Here is a 21369-nt window from a genome sequence, read left to right on the forward strand (position 1 = left end):
ATAATTATCACTGTGATCAATTGAAACATTTCTAAATACCCAGATATTCAGCGGCAGCCTTACCCGTCAAGGAATGCTCACTGGAGATGAGCAGAGGAAGTTATGCAGGAGATTCGCAGCTGACGTGGGCTGCAGAGAATGAGCGTAGGTGTGCCAGAGAGTTTTTGGGGAGATGGTGTCACAGCCTTGGTTCAAGTTGGGAAGATGAGCTCAGCAACCAAGTGGTTCTTAATCCGCAGCTATTAGCTCTGTTAATTTTGGTCTTCACCTTCTCATTTTACTTTTAGTCTGTTCATTTTGAGGTTTTTGTTTTTGTTCTCTTTTTTGGGGGTTGGGTTGTACAGAAACTTTTCTTTCTGTACTTCACTGTAATGCACTCAGAAATATTTGCTTTATAGCACTTAGAGATGCTTGTAGACTCAGTGTGCATACAAGGTCTGTCCTCGGAGCTGGAGCTTTGTGACAGCAGGACTTTACAGACGAGATGAGCTGATTAGGATGGAGAGCGCTCCAGCCCTTTGACTCTATTTGGGTAAACTAATCACTCTATGAGCATGAAGAAACCATATAAATGTGTGTTATGTACCTTTGTAAACACCACTCTTTTCTTCCTCTCTGTTTTCAGGTCATGTTTGAAACTTACCAGTTTTCCGGTGTGTATGTAGCCATCCAGGCAGTTCTGACTTTATATGCTCAAGGTAGGTGAAGCTTAACCATTAGGAAAATGAACTCATCAAACACTTATTGGATGTATTTTGTGCCACAGATATTTGATTTCTCATTAAGTTACAAATCCCAGAAAAACACATTTTTATATGCCTCTTTGAAACATTTTGCAATTTCTGTTGTTTGTTAAATAAAATATTGTGTATATTTTATTTGTTTTACCAAACAGTGAAGATTTAGGGTAAAAAGAGTTATTACTTAGCCAGGCATGGTGGTGCACACGTAAGCCCAGCTCTTGGGAGGTTGAGACAGGAGGATCACAGGTCTGTGGCCAGTCTCAGCTGCCTAGTGAGGCCCTCTGCAGTTTAGTGACAGTGTTTCAAAATAAAGATAAAACATAAGCCTGTCGCGGTGGCACAGGTTTGTAATCTCCATGCTTGGGAGGCTGAGACAGGAGGAGGATCACACAGGTTTGACAGCTACTTAGTGAGGCTCTCAGCAACTTAGTGAGACCCTGTTTCCAAATAAAATAGAAAATAGGTCTGGGAGTATAGCCCAGAGGTAGAAAGCCTCTGTGTTCCACCCCCAGTAACTAACACACACACACACACACACACACACACACACACACACACACACACCAAAAAAAAAAAAAAAAAAAAAGAATAAAAAATAGGGCTGGGGGTGTAGCTTGGAGGTAGAAGGCTCCTAGGTTAATTTCTTAGTACCTCAAAAAAAAAAGAGCTATTACTTTTTTAAATTATATTTTACTTTTAAAATTTATAAAATAAAATATGGCACTGGGGATTGAACCCAGGGGCATCCTACCTCTGAGCTACACTCTCAGCCCTATTTTATTTTTATTTTGAAACAGGGTCTTCCTGGGTTAATGAGAGTCTCAGTATTTGCTGAGGCACAAAGATAGGCATGGTCTTTTTGCCGTTAAGGCGATTTATTTATTTATTTATTTATTTATTATTTATTATGGTACCAGAGATAGAACCCAGGGGCTTTCTACCTCTGGGCTACATCCCCGACCTATTTTATATTATATTTGGAAACAGAGTCTCACTAAGTTGCTGAGAGCCACACTCAGTAGCTGAGGCTGGCTTTGAACCTGTGCGATCCTCCTGTCTCAGCCTCCCAAGTGCTGGAATTACAAGGGTGTGCTACCACGCCCGGCTTGTCCTTAAGGTGATTTTAGTCCAGTTCTGATAATTTTTCTTTGAAAGAGAAATAAAAATCATATAATAGCCAGGCATGGTGACCCACTCTTGTATTTATTAAGGTGCAAAAAGTGAAACATTTTTTTGCAGCCATTTTTACTTTCCAAGACAGCACATGGAAAGGCAGTTTCCTTGCTGATCTTTTATTATAAATAAAGCTTAACTGATAGTTTTTCTGGTTTCCAGTAAATAACTGAAGTGATGCTTGGGTTAGGCAAAATTACTTTTTCATAGGTCTAGTGTAGACATCTTTTTTTTTTTTTCTTTCTTTCTTTCTTTTTTTTTTTTTTTTTTTGGTGGTACTGAGGGTGAAACCCCAGAGGCTTTCTACCCTGGGACTATACTCTCAGACCTATTTTATATTTTATTTGGAAACAGGGTCTCACTAAATTGCTGAGGGCCTCACTAAGTAGCTGAGGCTGGCTTCGGACCTGTGTGATCCTCCTCCTGTCTCAGCCTCCCAAGCGTGGGGATTACAAGCGTGCGCCACCACACCTGGCTCGCTTCCTTCCTTCCTTCCTTCCTTCCTTTCTTCCTTCCTTCCTGGTCTGGGGATGGAACCCAGGGGCATTTGACCTCCGAACTACATCCCCTGCCCTATTTTTTATTCATTATTTTGAAACAGGGTCTCACTAAGTTGCAGAGGGCCTCACTAAGTAGTAGCTGAAGCTGTCCACGAACCGCAATCCTCCAGTCTCAGCCTCCCGAATGCTGGGATTACAAGCCTGCACCACCACGCCTGGCTCTTATTCTTTATTTTGAAACAGGTTCTAAGTAGCTGAGGATTGCCGTAAACCCAGATCCTCATGTCTCAGCCTCCCAAGTACTGGGATTACAAGCATGTGCCACCATGCCTGGCTCAACACAGTGTTTTAAATATACTGTGTCAAAAATGATAATTTCAGCAGATTCACTTAACAACTTGTAACTTAATACTCATATTATTACTTTTAACTGTTAATACTCTTCACTATGATTTTCATAAAAGTTATTTCTGATACTTTAGAAAAATTTATTTTAAGGGAAGTCACCAATCAAGATTAAGTTGGAAAGAAAAATAATTGTACTGAGATTTAATAATATGTCCTATTTTTAGTCCTAGGTATTGGAGTTTGTCTCTATCTCCTTGGGAAGTCAAATGATTATACTGAGTCTCTCTTTTGAGAGCTGATGAGAGAATGCTCACTTTAATATCTATTTCTTAGAAACAATCTGCAAAATAAATTAATAAGGAAGTGCTGGTTTCTAGACCTTTTCATTTTGTTAATTTTTCAGTTTGGCTTTATACTATGTTTGAAACTTGCTAGCTCTGATTTTTCTGATTTGGTTTTTTACATAAAATCTACTGCTTCTTGTATAGGTTTGTTGACGGGTGTCGTCGTGGACTCTGGAGATGGTGTAACTCACATTTGCCCAGTGTATGAGGGCTTTTCTCTCCCTCATCTTACCAGGAGACTGGATATTGCTGGGCGGGATATTACCAGATATCTTATCAAGGTAAGTAAAAGGAAAATATCTTAAACACTACTTTTGTAGCTTGTTTATTGATTTCACATAAAAGTCAATAAGTATTCCAGAAAATCCATACCTCCTGGGAAATTACTCAGTTACTCCACTATTCATGTAAAAATCAACATAAGATTCCTACACAAGCTAGGTCTGGTGGCGCACACTTGTAATCCCAGTACTTGGGAGGCTGAGACAGGAGGATTGAAGGTTCACAGCCAGCCTTAGCTACTTAGTGAGGCCCTCCACAACTTAGTGAGACCCTGTTTCAAAATAAAGAATAGCTGGGCATGGTGGCACATGCTTGTAATCCCAGCATTCGGAATGGAGGCAGAGACTGGAGGATCATAGTTCATGGTCAGCCTCAGCTACTTAGCAAGGCACTTTGCAACTCAGTAAAACCCTGTTTCAAAAATAAATGGACTAAGCCGGGTATGGTGACACACGCTTGTAATCCCTGCACGTGGGAGGCTGAGACAGGAGGATCACACAGGTTCGAAACCAGCCTCAGTTACTTAGTGAGGCTCTCAGCAACTTAGACCCTGTTTTCAAATAAAGCCCAGAGGTAGAAAGCCCCTGGGTTCCACCCCTAGTACCACAAAATAATGAATGAATGAATAAACTAAAAATAGGTCTGGGTGTATAGCTGGGAGGTACAGTGTCCCTGGGTTCCATCCCCAGTACTGGGAAAAAAAAAAAAAGAATAAAAAATAGAACTGGGGGCTTACCTTGGAGGACGAATGTTCATGGGTTTAATCCCCAGTACTAGGGGAAAAAACAAACAAGATTATCACACAATCAGTCTTTGCTATGCTGTTGAGAATGTATTATTTACTGCTATTGAGAAATGCTAACTGTGCATTAATATGGGTTATAGTCAGTCTACACCTTGATATTGGGTTCCCTTGGGCTCATATAGAATAGTCTTCATCATGTGGGGAGATGAAGGTAATGAGAAGTTTTATATTCTCACTCTAGGCCAAAATTCTGTGTGAAGTAACCAACAAAATTTCTGGGGGGTCTTTTTGAATAAAAACACAAAAATTAGAGCCGGGTGTGGTGGCGCACGCTTGTAATCCCTGTGCTTGGGAGGCTGAGACAGGAGGATCGCACAGGTTCGAAGCCAGCCTCAGCTATTAGTGAGGCTCTCAGCAACTTAGTGAGACCCTGTTTCCAAATAAAGTATAAAATAGGTCTGGGAGTATAGCCTGGAGGTAGAAAGCCCCTGGGTTCCACCCCCAGTACCACCCCCCAAAAAAGAAATCAATAAATAGATCAACGCAAAGATTAGGGAAATCCTTCTTCTATACAAAAAATCCAGTTGTGTTTGTGATGCTTATGTTATTTTCTCTTAGCAGTTTGCCGTATTTTCCTTTTTCTTTTTTCTTTTTTCTCTTTTCTGTGTGTGTGTGTGTGTGTGTGTGTGTGTGTGTGTGTGTGTGTGCGCGCGTGCGCGCGCATTACTATGAATTGAACCCAGGGGCACTTTTACCACAGAGCTACATCCACAGCCCTTTTTTTGTTTTGTTTTGTTTTGTTTTGTTTTGTTTTTTTGGTGGTACTGGGGTTTCTGGAAGCCCTTCTACCTCCGGGCTACACTCCCAGACTTATTTTTACATTTTTATTTGGAAACAGGGTCTCCTAAGCCAGCACGCGCGGCTGGCTTCGAACCTGCGCGATCCTCCTGTCTCTGCCGCCACCACGCCCGGCCTTTTGTTTTGTTTTTTAAAGTTTTGGGACAGAGTCTCACTAAATTTCTCAGACAGTTCTTGTACTTGTGATCCTCCTGGCTCAGCCTCTTGGGTTGCTGGGATTATAAGCATGTGCCTAGCAGGTTGCTTATAAAATAATATTTTCTATCTATCATTTGAGAAATGAAGAAGCCAGCATGGTGGTACATGCCTGTAATATCCCAGTCCTTGTGAGTCTGACACAGGATTGCAGGCTTAAGGCCAGGTTTATTGCAGGTTTTAAGAGGGCTAGGGGTGTAGGTCAGAAATAGAATGCCCCAGTGTTAAATCCCCAGTATGAAAGGAGGAAGGAAAGAAGGAAGGAAGGAGGGAAGGGAGGGCCATTAAGGCACACCTGTAGTCCCAGCTACTCAGGAAGCTGAGGCAGAGGATCACTTGAGCCTAGAATTCAAGGCCAGTCTGTGCAACATAGCGAGACCTTGTCCCTAAATAAAAGAAGGGAAATAATAGAGAAAAATCTTCAAGCCGGGCATGGTGGCGCACGCTTCTAATCCCCGCGCTTGGGAGTCAGAGACAGGAGGATCGCGCAGGTTCGAAGCCAGCCGCGTGTGCTGGCTTAGGAGACCCTGTTTCCAAATAAAAAATATAAAAATGGGTCTGGGAGTGTAGCCTGGAGGTAGAAGAGCTTCCAGGAACCCCAGTACCACCAAAAAAAAAAAAAAAAAAAAAAAATCTTCAAGTATATCAATAATTCTCTTATTTAAGAAATTCTGTTGCCTTGCTGATATATGCCAGATACAGTATTAGAAATAGAGATAAAACTTTCAAAGACCAAGGGGTATTTCATAAATATGGCATTGGTTGAGCAAATTGGAGGCTCTAGGAGTCCAGTACTGATAAAATATTTATTCACTAATATTCTTTTGGTTGTTAAAAACACTATCTAAACATTAGTAAGCAAATAGTTCTCTTTAAAAAGTGGCAGTTTTTTTCTATCGTGTTTTACCCATTTATGATTCAGAACTGTTAATTTTATTACTCTCTGTGAAAGAGAAATATAAAACCTTTTCTGGCTGGGCATGGTGGGTCACACCTGTAATCCCAGAACTTGGGAGGCTGAAAGAGAGAATGGCAGGTTCAAGGACAGCCTCAGCAAGTAGTGAGACTCTGAGCAACCTAGCAAGACCTTGTTTCCAAATGAAAATAAAATAGGGCTGGAGGTAGTTTGAGGGTAGAATGTCCCTGGGTTCAATCTCTGGTGCAACAAAAAAACAAAACAAACAATAAAAAAATGCCTTTTATGGCAGGTAAGATCCCCACTTCTGACATATTCAGGAGGAACTGGGGATATACTGCCATTGTACTTGTTATTGATGTGACATACTTAATGAGCATTAATAACTTTTTCAGAGTAGACCTCATTTGGATCTATTATGAACTTTGTGGTATTCTTTTTGTTTGTACCAGCTGCTTCTGTTGCGAGGATATGCCTTCAACCATTCTGCTGATTTTGAAACGGTTCGCATGATTAAAGAAAAATTGTGTTATGTGGGATACAATATTGAGCAAGAACAGAAACTGGCCTTAGAAACCACAGTATTAGTCGAATCTTACACAGTAAGTATAACTAGTGCATAATATATATGTGGTTTAAAAGTGGGCAGTCATATACCAGTTGTGGTGGTGCATGCTTGTAATTCCAAAACTTGGGAGGTTGAGAAAGGAGGATCACAGGTTCAAGGACAGCCTCAATAAGTAGTGAAACTCTCATCAACGTAGTGAGACCCTGTTTCAAAATAAAAATAAGACTGGTGGTGTACCTCGGAGGAAGAATGCCCTGGGTTCAATCTCCAGTACCACAAAAAAATTATATAAATAAAATAAAAATGGGCAGCCATGATTATTGGCATTATCCTAATTTTGGGTTCTATTTTGTTTTGTGTTTGCTGGGGTTTGAACTCAAGGGCCTTATACATGCTAGGAAAGCACTTTACCACTGTGCTCTTTCTAGCCCCTGGAATCAGTATTTTTATATAACTTAAATATTTCTTCTTATATTAAGATCTATGATTTAATTATTTGGGGGCATAATAAATGCAGATTAAGTCAGAATCATAAATTACTTTCTACTTTAGGATATAATTAGATATGAGAAGCTGAGCGCAGTGGCACATGACTGTAATCCCTCCAAGCTACACCCCCAACCCTTTGTTTTTTTATTTTGAAGCAGGATCTCATTTAAGTTACTAAGGGTTTCACTAAATCTCCAAGGCTGACCTCAAACCTTCAATCATCCTGTCTCAGCCTCCACTAGGATTATTGGCTGATTTCTTAAACCTTTTATGGTTATTTATTTATTTAATTTGCAGTACTGGGGATAGGACCCAGGGGCATTCTACCTCCAAGCTACACCCCCAGCCCAATTTTTTTATTTTTTATTTTGAAACAGGGTTTCACTGAGTTGCAGAGGGTCTCATTAAATAGCTGAGGCTGACTGTGAACTGCAGTCCTCCTGTCTCAGTCTCCCAAATGCTGGGATTAAAATCATGCACCACCACGCCTGGCTAATCTTAAATTTTTTTATTTTTTATTTTTGGTGGTACTGGGGGTGGAACCCAGGGGCTTTTCTACTTCTGGGCTATATTCCCAAACCTATTTTTTTTTAATACTTTATTTGGAAACAAGGTCTCACTAAGTTGATGAGAGCCTCACTAAGTAGCTGAGGCTGGTTTTTAACCTGTGAGATCCTCCTGTCTCAGCCTCCCAAGCACTGAAATTATCTCATATGAATTGAGATTATAGAACAGGAAGAGTTAACATACACCAGTGATAGAATAGGAGGGCGAAGCTGGGCGTGGTGGCGCACGCTTATAATCCCAGCATTCGGGAGGCTGAGACAGGAGGATCGCGGTTCGTGGACAGCCTCAGCTACTCAGTGAGACCCTCTGCAACTCAGTGAGACCCGATTTCAAAATAGAGAATTAAAAGTATAGGGCAGGGGGTGTAGCTCGGAGGTTGAATGCCCCTGGGTTCCAGACCTGCAACAAAAAAAAGAATGGGAGGGCGGTCAGTCGGTGACTCCTTGCTTTGCTGCACGTGCCATGAATGCATGCACTGATGCTTGCTCCGAGAAATTCCTGATATTTTGGGATATGGCAAACCATATGTCTTACTTTTTTTCCCTAAAAAATGCTTTAGGAAAATTTAATTACTTTTAATGATTTTGGTTACAGATGTATTTAAAAGTACTGATATTCAGTGAAACACTGGGGAGGTTTAATCTTTTGCTGACTAACACCTGGTTATTTATTTTTAGCTCCCAGATGGACGCATTATTAAAGTTGGGGGGGAGAGATTCGAAGCACCGGAAGCTCTGTTTCAGCCTCACTTGATCAATGTCGAGGGAGTTGGTGTTGCTGAATTGCTTTTTAACACAATCCAGGCGGCTGACATTGATACCAGGTACGTTAGAAGATCTTCAAATTGTCAGAAATACAGGATTGCTCATCACCTCGTTCATATTTTTAGAAAAATAAAGCAAACACATTTTTGATAGGGTAATTCTGGATTTGAACAACACATATTAAATCATTGTTTCTCAAAAGCCACTTTAAACTTATTTTGAAATAATTTTATATATACAAGAAAGTGAAACCAGGCGTGGTGGCACACGCTTGTAATCCCAGCATTCGAGAGGCTGAGACCGGAGGATCGTGGTTCGTGGACAGCCTCAGCTACTTAGTGAGGCTCTGTTTGAAAATGAAGAATAAAAAAGAGCAGGGGTGTAGCTCGGAGGTCAATGCCCCTGGGCGCCATTCCCAGACCCCACCAATAAAGGAAGTGACAAGAATAAAAAAAAAAACTCAGCTACTTTTGTGGCTTGCACATTCACTTTATCATTGTTGCTTTTTTCCTGAACCACTCAAGAGTGGGTTGAATGCATCCTTTCTCTGTTTGTGTTGCCTAAGGAAAAAAGGAAAAAAAGGTATTCTCTTACATAGTCACAGAGTAGTTATCAAATTCAGAAATTTTTAATTAATTAATTAACTGGTGCTGGGGATTGAACCCAGGGACAGTCTATCTCTGAGCTACACCTCTAGCCCTTTTTAAAATTATTTATTTATTTAGGTATTGGGAATTGAGGCCAGCGGTGTTCTGCCTTCAAGGTGCACCCCCAGCTCTATTTTACTTTTACTTGGAAAAGTAAATAAAAAATAATAAAATAATATTAATATAAAATATTATGTTATATTAAAGTTAATTAAGAGCCGAGTGTGGTGGCTCACGCTTGTAATCCCCGCACTTGGGAGGCTGAGACAGGAGGATCGCAGGTTCGAAGCCAGCCTCAGCTACTTAGTGAGGCTCTCAGCAACTTAGTGAGACCCAGTTTCCAAATAAAATATAAAAATAGGTCTGGGAGTATAGTCCTGAGGTAGAAGGGCTTCCAGGAACCCCAGTACCACCAAAAATGATAATAAAATAAAATAATATAAAAGTAAATAATAAAAAGGAGCCTGATCCATTTTTTTTTAATTTTGAAACAGGATCTTGCTAAATTGTTAATGCTGGTCTCCAACTTGCTGTCTTCCTGTCTCAGCCTCTAAAGTACTGGGATTATGTGCCACTACATCTGAACTTTGTATTTTTCTTTTGACTCAGTTGTTAGTTGCCTCTTTGCTGTTTCCTTTGGTGTTGAGAAGCTTTATATCTTGATGTGGGTTGTGTAGTTTTTAGGTGTCACCGGGCTCCCTCTATGGGAATTGCACCGTGCTTCCTCCTCAGTAACATGTGAGGGTTGTTTGCTCACAGCTTTGCTCACAGTTTTGTTATTTTTATGCCAATCTGGTAAACAAGGAATTATCTTGTGGTTTGAGGGGTTTAATTTTGTTTTTAGTACTGGGGATTGAACCCAGGGGCATTCTACCTCGCTCATACTGCACTCTCAGTCCTACAATTTTTTTTTTTTTTTTTAAACAGGGTCTCACTAAGTTGCAGAGGACCTCACTAGGTAGCTGAGGCTGGCTGTGAACCTGTGATCCTGTGATCCTCCTGTCTCAGCCTCCCAAGTACTGGGATGACAAGTGTGCGTCACCACACCCGGCTTTTGTTTTATTTTTTGAAATAGGATTTCACTCATAGGATTTCATAATAAGAGAAACACAAATTAAAACCATACAGAAGCTAGGTACAACGGCACACACCTGTAATACCAGTACCTGGGAGGCTACAATAGAAGGATAACAGGTTTGAGGCCAGCCTCAGCAACTTAGGCCCTCTGCAACTCAGGGAGACCCGATTTCAAAATAAAGAATAAAAAAAAAGGGCTGTGGTTGTAGCTCGGAGGTCAAATGCCCCTGGGTTTCATCCCCAGACCTGCAAAAAAAAAAATCTGAACACCAGATTATATGGTTAAGGCCCCTTTTTTTGCTATGTTTCCCTACCATGGTGTGTATGTGTGTGTGTGTGTGTGTGTGTGTGTGAGTGATAGAGGGAGAGGGAAGAGAGAATTGTCTGTTCGTGGCTTTGTGGGTTTTTTTTTTTTTTTTTTTTTTTTTTTTGGAGGGAGTTTGTTTTGTTTTTTTTTGGTGGTACTGGGGATGGAACCTTTCTACCTCTGGACTACACTCCCAAACCTATTTTATATTTTATTTGGAAACAGGTTCTATTAAGCCAGCAAGGCTGGCTTCGAACCTGTGCGATCCTCCTGTCTCCGCATCCCAAGCGCGGGGATTACAAGCGTGTGCCACCACACCTGGCTTATTCTTTATTTTGAAATTTGCAGAGGGCTTCACTAAGTAACTGATGTTGGTTTTGAACCTTCTTGCTATCTTTCTGTCGCAGCCTCTCAAGTACTGGGATTACAAGCATGTGCCATCATGCCTGGCTTACTCATGGCGTTTTTAACCATGCAATTTTTTTTTTTTTACTTAGCTTTATAGAAATATTTATAATTTTATCTTTTATTGCATCAAGAGCTTGAGTCATAGAAACACCCAGTTTTTGTGTGTGTGCCCGTGTGTGTGTGTTACTGGGGATTAAACCTAGCATTATTCTACCTTTGAACTACCCCCCCAGTCCTATTCTTTTTTTTTTTTTTTTTAAACGGCTTCAATAAGGAGGCTGTTCATGAACCTGTGATCCTCCTACCTCAGCTTCCCAGATATTGGGATTACAAGTGTGTACCACCATACCTGGCTTACCTAGAAGCACATGTTTGTTTGTTTATTTAACCCTGAATTAAATAATTTTGGTAGGATGGCTGGGGAGCCAGGATTATAACGGAAGTTAATAAAAATAGTTAACTCTCTAATAAACTATCACTGTCTACCAGTGGAAGACAGTTAAAAAATTTATGTTTTTCATGATTATGACTGGGTTTGGTTTTTTCCCCTATGTAGTACTGGGATTAAACCCAAGGGCATTCTACTTCCAAGCTCTACCCCCAGCCCTTTTTTATTTTTTGCTTTGAAACAGGGTCTCACTATGTTGCTGAGGCTGTCCTCAAACCTGTGATCCTTCTGTCTCAGCCTCCCAAGTATTGGGATTACAGGTATGCGCCACCATGCCTGACTCATGGTACAGATTTTGGTAGATCTTTTGTGCTCTGATTAAATCATTAACAACAGAATTGTATTTAATAGTACATGCTTGTTGGTGGTGATTAATGTTTTGGTTGTTCTGGGTGTTAAAAGCATACATGCACATATCACACGTAGCTGTACCTCACCTACTTGGTTTATGCCACCTCCACAGCACCTGTCTCCATAGTTGAATAAAAACACTTGTCTGGAAGATGGAATTACAGTAGCCTTAGCTCTTGAGAACTTGAAAGCAAGTAAAAACTTAGAAGTTGTGTGTGTGTGTACGCACACGTGTGCGCACATTACTGGAAACTGAACCCAAGGTCATTGTACCTCCAAGTTAAACCCCTAGCCAGCTGGGCGTGGTGGCGCACGCTTGTGATCCCCGCGCTTGGGAGGCTGAGACAGGAGGATGGCACGGGTTCGAAGCCAGCCTCAGCTACTTAGTGAGGCTCTCAGCAACTTAGTGAGACCCTGTTTCCAAATTAAAAAAAAAAAAAAAAAAAAAAGGTCTGGGAGTATAGCCCGGAGGTAGAAAGCCTCTGGGTTCCACCCCCAGTACCACAAAAAAAAACAAAAAAAAAAACCCTAGCCTATTTTATTTTGTATTTAGAAACAGGGTTTCAGTAAGTTGCTGGCGCTGACCTTGAACCTGCAATCTTCCTTTTTCGGCCTCCCAAGTGCTGGGACCATAGGTGTGTGGCACCACGTCCAGTTAGAAACCGATTTGAATGGCTAGGATAAATGAGGCCTATCTCTAACCCTAACACCCAGCTTCCGGACTGACTGAGAGGAGTTTGCCAGCCTTCACGCAGACTCCATTACTTTTACTCCATGTGCAGCTATTTCAGATTTGATTTTCCGAAATCATGTCCAAGCATACTTTAAAAAAAGGGACTGTTAGAAGCAAATACATCTGTCTAGCCAAAAATAATAGCAGACAGCCTCAAGGAAAGAAACAAAAGGAAAAACTACAAAAGGCAAATGGAAAAATTAAAAAGAAATTCAAAGGAGAATATAGCTAATTATAGTAAACAAAACATTTCAGTGGCTCCAGGGAAGCACTGTGATAACACAGTCCAAATACTAGACGTTTATAATATAAACCCTTGTCATTATTAAGACTCAACCTATTACATTTATGAGGTGTCAAGTGCTTTTAGGAGAGGTCGTTATCCAGCGATAGTGGACATATAGCCCTGTGAGCTCTGTGTGGAATTTTACTTAATTTTCCCAGCAACTTCCTGAGTCTGAAAAAATAACAGCAACTCTAGCACCAGGTTCTGTGCTGAGGCTGAGGCTGGGGCTGGGGCCAAATGGAGAATTGCTTGAGCCCGAGAGTTCCAGGCCAGCCTGGGCAGTCTAGTGAAAGACTGTCCCTAGGAAAAAAAAGTAAAGAAAATAACAGGGGCCAGCCTTAGCAAGACTCTGTCACAAAAAATAAGCTGGGCATGGTGGCACACGTCTATAATCCCAATACTTGTTTGAGAGGTTTGAGGATAGCCTCAGCAAATAGTGAGACTCTCATAAGCATAACAAGACCCTATTTCAAAATTAAAAAAAAAAAAACACATAGGACTAGGGGTATAGCTCAAAGGTAGAATGCCCTTGCGTTTAATCCCTAGTACTGCTAAAAATAATAGTAAATGAATAGCTGTCACCTGAGGATACTGTTTTCCTAATCCAAACCTCACCTGAATACCCACTGTCTTCCTAGGTCTGAATTCTATAAGCACATTGTGCTTTCTGGAGGGTCTACCATGTATCCTGGCCTGCCATCTCGGTTGGAAAGAGAACTCAAGCAGCTTTACTTAGAACGAGTTTTAAAGGGAGATGTGGAAAAGCTTTCTGTAAGTATTAACAATGCTCTTAAAATCCTGTGAAGTAGCTTGTGAATCTTGTCAGCCACCAGAGGGAGCAAGAAATCTTCCTAACTGAACTCCAACTGCTTTAAGTATAGCCTGGAAGAGATGGGGAAAAAGTGAATGGTTCAAGATAAACTCTGTCCCAGACAGTGTTTCCACCAGTCACATCCTTAGCAGTGGATGGAAGTAACTAGGTCCAGGGCAGAATGTCCTGGTTCACATCTAACATGGCCTGGACGCCAACTCTTTGGGAGAGCCTGATGTACTATGTATAGAGAAATAAATACTCTGTTCTTGGGGTTTTGTTTTTAACTTTGAGTGTATAATTAGCCGTTAGTACTACTCTTAGCCTATCTCATAATTCTTATTTTAGGTTCTTTTTTTTTTTTTTTTTTTTTTTGCTGGTCTGGGGATGGAACCCAGAGGCATTTGACCTCCGAGCTACACCCCCTGCCCTTTTTTTTTTTTTTTTTTTTTTTTTTGCGGGTCTGGGGATGGAACCCAGGGGCATTCAACCTCTGAGCTACACCCCCTGCCCTATTTTTTTAGTCTTTACTTTGAAACAGGGTCTCACTGAATTGCAGAGGGCCTCACTAAGTAGCTGAGGCTGTCCATGAACTGCGATCCTCCTGTCTCAGCCTCCCAAATGCTGGGATTACAAGCGTGTGCCACCACGCCCGGCTATTTTTGGTTATTTTTCTGGCTGTTACATATGACTTATCTCCCCAATTATGTTTTTAATTCTTTTCCATTGTCAAGCCGGACGTGGTGGCACATGCTTGTAATCCTAGCATTTGGGAGGCTGAGACAGAATGATTGCAGGTTCACAGCCAACCTCAGCTACTTAGTGAGGCCTTCTGCAGCTTAGTGAGACCCTGTTTTAAAATAAAGAATTAGCTGGCCATGGTGGCGCACGCTTGTAATCCCCGCGCTTGGGAGGTGGAGACAGGAGGATTGTGCTGCCTTGCTGGCTTAAGAGACCCTGTTTCCAATTAAAAATATAAAATGGGTCTGGGAGTTTAGCCTGGAGGTAGAAGGGTTTCCAGGAACCCCAGTACCACCAAAAAGAAAGAGAGACAGAGAGAGAGAAACAGAGACAGAGAGAGAGAGAAAGAGAGAGAGGAGGGAGGGAGGGAGGGGAGAAAAATAGGACTAGGCATGTAGCTTGGAGGTAGAATGCCCCTGGGTTCAATCCCTAGTACTCAAAAAAAAAAAAAAAAAAAAACCCTGCCTCCCAGTAACGATCATAGCTCTTGAAACAGAATATAATGGATAATTGTTGATGTGTACAATAGGAACTTTTAAAGTAAGCCGGGCATGGTGGCACGTGCTTATATAATCCAAGTACCAGGGAGGCTGAGACAGGAGGACTCCAGGTTTGAGGCCAGCCCCAGAAATTTAGTAAGGCCATCAACAACTTACCCTGTTTCAAAGTAAAAAATAAAATTGGGCTGAGGTGAAGTTTAGAGGTAGAATTGCCCTTGAGTTAAATCACACACACACACACACACACACACACACATGTTTCTCTGGCATACCCTCAAAAAACTCTGGACTGTGTACAGTATACTGTATATGTTATGCACCTAACCAAAGGTCATTTAATCTGGGGTCACTCGCTGATCTTGTCTTACTGTCTTTGGTCATCTCTTTTAGATAAGGAGATTACATATTATGGAGTATTGCAGGTTTTGTAGACACTAATGTTTTATCTTTTATATATGTCTTTTAAAAAAAATTTTTTACTGGTGCATTGTAGTCGTGCATCTTAATGGGATAAAAGACTTGTGGAGACATAAATGCACCCATCGTGCCATTAGCCCGCACCCGATCCCCACCCCATCCCTCCTTCCCACGCTTGGCTTAGTGGTTTTGATGTGTGTTTAAGTACATCCTGTGCTTTAGAGAGTTTCCCTCCTCCCCCTCCCATCCCCTCAGTCAGGTCGCCTTATTTGCTCCTCTGTAGGATCTCCTTCTTCAGCTAGAGTTGTCCCTGGCCTTCGCATATTAGCGAAAGCATCTGATTTCTTGTTTTTTGAGTCTGACTAATCTCACTTAGCATAATGTCCTCCAGCTCCATCTATTTCCCTACAAATGATGTAATTGTGTTTTTCTCTATGGCTGAGTACAATTCCATTGTGTACATATCCCACAGTTTTGTAATCCATTCATCTGTTGATGGACATCTTGGCTGGTTCCATAGTTTGGCTATGGTGACTTGTGCAGTTATGAACATAGATACACGTGCATTAGTTTGGTAGTTTGGTTTCCTATCTTTTGGCTAGATGCCCAGAAGTGGTATTGTTGGATCAAATGGTAAGTTCATTCCCATTCTTCTGAGGATCCTTCATACTGTTTTCCAAAGTGGTTACACTAATTTGCAATCCCATCAACAATGTTTTAGAGTTCCTATATGTCTTAAATTGTTGAAATTTAATTGAGTATGGGCCCACATACATTAAAAAAAACTAAAAGACTGGAAAAGAGCCATTTATTTATTTATTTATTTACTTACTTACTTACTTACTTACTTATTGGTGGTACTGGGCTTCCTGGAAAACCTTCTATCTCTGGGCTACACTCTCAGATATATATATATATATATATATATATATATATATATATATATATGTATGTATATGTATGTATATGTATATGTATATATAATTTCTTTTTTTTTTTTATGGAAACAGGGTCTCTTAAGCCAGCGAGGCTGGCTTTGAACCTGTGCGATCCTCCTGTCTCTGCCTCCCAAGTGCGGGGATTACAAGTGTGCGCCACCACGCCCAGCAAGAGCCACTCATTTTTAAAACTATTGAATTACACATAAAAGTTAAAAAATACCGGGCGTGGTGGCACATGCTTGTAATAACAGCATTTGGGAGGTTGAGACAAGAGGATCACAGTTTGTGGATAGTCTCAGCTACTTAGGCCCTTTGCAACTTGATACCCTGTTTCAAAATACAGAAAAAAAAAATTTAAAAATAAGACTGGGAGTGTAGCTCAGAGGTAGAATAACCCTGGGTTTCATCCCCAATACTGCAAAATAATAATAATAATAATAAAGTCCATTACAGGTGATCATTTGTTTATTCAGCAAACATTTTTGAACTCCCTCTGGGTGCAGACACTGTCCCAGGGGCCAGTGTGGCGGAGCAGCGAGAGCAGGCAGGGCTGGAGATGAGGTCAGAAAGGTGGCAAGGAGGCAGGTCTGGTTCGACCATCGTAAAGCGCTTAGCTTTCCTCCTAGTGGGGTGGAAAGTCTTGGGAGAGTTTTGAGTAGAGAAATTGACAGAATCTGACTTATGTTTTGAAAGGATGAGTAAGTCTGGTATAGGGAATAGAATCTTGGGGGGAGAAGGGAACAAAGACGGACAGAGAATAGTTAGGCTGTGAGAGGAAGGAGGAGGCGGCAGGGTCTTAAGATGGAGGAGAAGGCTGAAGTGGTGATCTTGTCTGGAAGAGAGGATGGAGAAATGTAGGAGGACTGCCAGGCAGCTGTCTGTGGACATTGAAGGCCAGATGTTCTCCTTTCCTAGCTTGTTCGGCTGCTCAAGGGCAGGTGCAAAGTAGAGTTGGTAACTCAGGGTGGTGGTTTGCCAACCAACCGAGTGTAAGGGAGAGAAGGACAGAGGCACCAGGAGAACCTCGGGAGATGGTGGGGAGAGCACGAGAGGCGTGAGCCAGGCGCGGGTCAGAAGAATGAGCCTGGAGACCTGTCCGTGTCCACGGGATCTGTGGATGAATTTGACTAGGAGGACCGGTGGGTGGAGTAGCCTGATGGGATGCGTTCCCGAGCACTGGCGGAGTTGTCGGGAGGAAAGATAGAGCAGCAATGAAGAACAAGAACTGGCCCAAACCTGCGGATCAGGCAGGCAGTGTGAGAGCCCCAGCAGCTGGCAGGGCCTCAGGGGAAGCCCATCTTCAGGCCTGGGCTAGTTTCCCTTAGAGCCACGGCGGGCATTACAGCCCTTAGAAAATGTTGCTGGAAAACAGCCAGGCCCACTTGTTCACATCGTGTTATCCATTGTCGCATATTGCCTCTGGCTGTCCTGTAGGGGGGTGTGTATAGTGGCCCAAAACCTGAAGAGCCTCAAGTGTTACCTGGCTCATTACAAGAAACTGACCCCTACCTAAGAGCGAAAAAGCAGAATAACAGTAGGTTGGTCTCAGAATTGACTAATAAGTAAATTTATGGTTTTCTATGTTATTGATGACCAAATTCTTACATTTTGTTTATGTGACATAATAATTCAGATAATATAGTAAACTGAGTCTTTTTTGCATGATTTGTGACCCCAAATGAAAACTGCCCTATCATTTTAAGGTTTCTCTTTCAGATGTTGAGTGACCATACAGATTAGGGTTTGTCTTTTTTAGAAAATTAATAGTAACTACAGAGTATAAAATTCTTCTCAGTTGCCTTTAATTTTGGTTACTGTGTTCATTTTGTTTCCAACTTCTCCAAGATTTTGACTATATTTGGCCTTATTTATTTTGAGAACATTTCATTTGAATTTGAGACAGTAAAAAGTGAGTTTTGCTTAAAAGAAAGATCTTCAGCTGGTCACGGTGGTGCACGCTTGAAATCCCAGTACTTGGGAGGCTGAGACAGGAGGATTGCAGGTTAGTGAGGGTCTCAGCAACCTAATGGACTCTGTTTCCAAATAAATAAAAAAATCCGGCTGGGGTGTGGCTGGGTTCACACCAATACCAAAAAAAAAAAAAATCTTCAGGGCTGGGGAGTAGGTCAGTGGTGGTGCATACTGGCTGCACAAAGCCCTGGGTTCAGTCCCCAGCCTCCCCCAAAGAAGAGCGAAGGAAGAGAGTTCAGTTTTGCTCTGTCACATAGGACTAGAGTCACAGTGGCATTCAGCTCTTGAAAGCATCCGCGTCGTCCTCTCCAGCTTCAGTTCACAGTTCGTATGTGATGGGAGCCTGCCGTCGGCACACCTGGAGGCCCTCAGCGAGGTGACTGGTCACTCAGCGTCTTCACCTCAGGACACTTGAGTGAAAGGTGCTGCTGACAGTGGAGCAGAGCCGCAGCGGGTGTGAGTTGGGACCCGCTGGAATAGATGTGTCGCCACCCAGCCATGAGCGGGGACAGATTACTAATGTCTCTGTGCCTCAGATACCAGATTTTCCTGTCCTAATTCATTGCGGGGTGTTGTGAGATTCAACAAGGGAATGTCTGAAAAGTAATTTTCATGAAGTGCAAAGCACGGTGCACACGTAATATTTATTATCCTTGCTTTTTCCTCTAGAAATTTAAGATCCGAATTGAAGACCCGCCCCGCAGGAAGCACATGGTGTTCCTGGGTGGCGCGGTTCTGGCAGACATCATGAAAGACAAAGACAACTTTTGGATGACGAGACAAGAGTACCAAGAGAAGGGTGTCCGAGTGCTGGAAAAACTTGGTGTGACCGTTCGGTAGAGCGCAAGGCTCCTTCCCATCACACCCCTAACGGTTCCTTTTTTTTCTTTATTGCCAACCTTTGAACTCATTCAACTTCAGGACGGGGAAGAGGCATTCTGCCCTTTGAGTGAAAAGGTCGTTTTATGCTGGTATCTTGGGGAAGCTTTGTTAAATTTTTGTTAATGTGGGTACATCTGGCTGTTTAATCAACCACTTCCCTACAAACAACCAGAGGGCTAAGGGTCCTGTCGCTGCTTTTCTTCTTCTAAATAGCCCACTCCTGTGGGCTTCCTATTTTCACTTTACTGCTCTTAATCTGTCTAGTCTTAGTCTTTAGCACTGTAGGTGGTCCGCCTTTATTAGCATAAGAAAACCTATATCGGAGCTTTTACTTATTCCTGGGGTGGGGTGGGGGGGTGGGCAGCCCTGAACCCTTCAGGGCGTTTTCCTCTGTAGTGTGGCGCTTTCAACAGTTACTGCTGCAGCTTTAAGTACCTTAAAGCTTCTCCTCTCAACATCTTAGGGAACGTTAAAGCTCAGAACTAAAACGTGTTGGGGTGGGTTTTTGTGTGGCGGGGGAGTGGGTAGTCTTTTTGATTGTGATTTTTGAGGTTTTCTGCTTGGGGGTACTTGAGATAAATTTTATTTACAGTACTTTAATTTGACAAGTTTTCTTCTTTTGGTCTGCCTGGAACTGTTTCCATATGATATAAAAAGCGAGTGTAGTATTCTATTACCATGTGGCTTAGGGATTTATTTTATTTTTTCTTAAATCAACCATGTTAGCTGGGGTTAGACTTCATAGAATTTATCGATGGAAAATAACATTTAAAAGTGCTTTTGTTAATTCAAATTACAGGTTAAAAAGTGCTTAAGAGCTGGTGTTTCTAAATGCTGTTTACTTCAGAAGCATTAGGGTGACCAGTACCAAGTGCCATTCTCGCAAATTTTCTCTTACGTAACTGACCAGTGCTTATTCAATTAAACAAGCAGGTGCATGTAAGTAATAACTGGCAGTAGGTTACAATTTGAGGTTAAAAATAACATTAGAATATGGGACTTACTGCCAGTTAGTAATTTTCATTTGTTTTTTGTTTGTTTTGATCTGAGACCTCGGAATGAAGTAAAATTAGACTATTTAGAATGTTGGCCAAAAAAAAAAAAATCAAGATTTAAATATATATTTGTACTGAAAAGTAATCATAACTGCTAATTTGCAGCCATTTTTAATGCTTGAAAAAATGGTTGGAATGTCATAACTATTAGCAGAGCTTCCTGCATGTATCAGAAAATTCTATTTGAGTCCTGTCAACATCGCTTATTACCTGAAAAAATATCCAGTAATATCCAGGCATGGGTTCTTAAATTTTTAAAATAAAATAATGAGAAATTGTATCACACTAAATACAAAATGCAGATTCTGGGTGAAATGTTTCCCTTATTTTAAAACATTCTTTACTAACAATGGATTTGAAAGAAAAGTGGCTTAAGGTTTCAGATGAGTGAAATCAGAAAAAATTATCTTCAGAATATCTTTGTGAGAAAACTTAAAAATTAGTTTGTGAAATAAGCAGCAAAAGAAGGTTAGTTTAAATTACGAAACTTCTATTAATATAAAGGGTTTTTTTTTTTTACCTCAATTTGAACAAATAGAAGTTTGTGTGCATGCTGGACATGCTTCAGTACACAGGAATAGCCCACAAATAATGGCTACTTGATTTGGGGATGTGGCTCTTGGGTCACTTTAGAATTCCAAGGTGTTCCGAAAATCATGGTTCTGTAAACACCTAGCCTTTTGAGTCCTGGGCTTTTGTTAGACCTGTTCTGTGTGTAGGACCAGCGCCTGCTGACTGCTAAGCTCAGATAAACAGGTCGACTCTTGGCCTTGGTCATGATTTCAGAATATGAGGGTAGAAAGCAAAGAACGGATGGACTCCTGAGTAAAACCGTGGAAGAGCATTCATCGTTTGTCCCTTCCATGTGGAATTTGTTTTTATTTCATAATTCTTCTAGCAAACATGATAGTTAAAATGGTGTGTGTATTTATATATATATAATAACTTAGAAATTCCATTTTATAATTTTCCTGTTCTAAGGTGAATTTAATTATCTGGGAGTTGGGAGGTATTGTTTAACTGGAGTTGTCAGGTATGAGTCCCTCAGAAATTAAAAAAAATATATTTTAAAAAAGATCTGAGTTTTAGCTCTTGTGAAACCCATTGTCACTTAAATTTTCAATGATGGTTAAAATTCTTTTTTTAAATTAGAATTGCCAATACCTTGAAGGGTTTCTTAGAAAACATGGTATTGGATGTAAACTTTTACATAGTTCTGAGCACTGTTAATATCTGGAAAGTGTTTTGGAAGATCAGTGGAAAGCTAAACATTCAAAATTTAACATGAATATACTTCTTTTT

At 41.2% G+C, this 21369-nt stretch overlaps 1 protein-coding gene across 2 annotated transcripts in view; it reads left to right on the top strand.

The window, feature by feature from the left end:
* Positions 1-18970, top strand: part of ACTR2 (actin related protein 2) — a gene marked incomplete at both ends in the record, with an annotated part of 44577 nt that extends 25607 nt beyond the window's left edge. For both annotated transcript variants that reach the window (XM_080711500.1, XM_080711501.1), the window contains 6 exons: positions 626-698; positions 3253-3389; positions 6557-6706; positions 8406-8551; positions 13388-13520; positions 18800-18970. In XM_080711500.1, the coding sequence (XP_080567626.1) occupies positions 626-698; positions 3253-3389; positions 6557-6706; positions 8406-8551; positions 13388-13520; positions 18800-18970 (810 nt within the window). The remainder of the gene's footprint in view (positions 1-625; positions 699-3252; positions 3390-6556; positions 6707-8405; positions 8552-13387; positions 13521-18799) is intronic.
* Positions 18971-21369: the final 2399 nt, after the last annotated feature.

Source organism: Muscardinus avellanarius (genome assembly GCF_963383645.1).
Source record: "Muscardinus avellanarius genome assembly, chromosome: 15".
NCBI lineage: Eukaryota > Metazoa > Chordata > Mammalia > Rodentia > Gliridae > Muscardinus > Muscardinus avellanarius.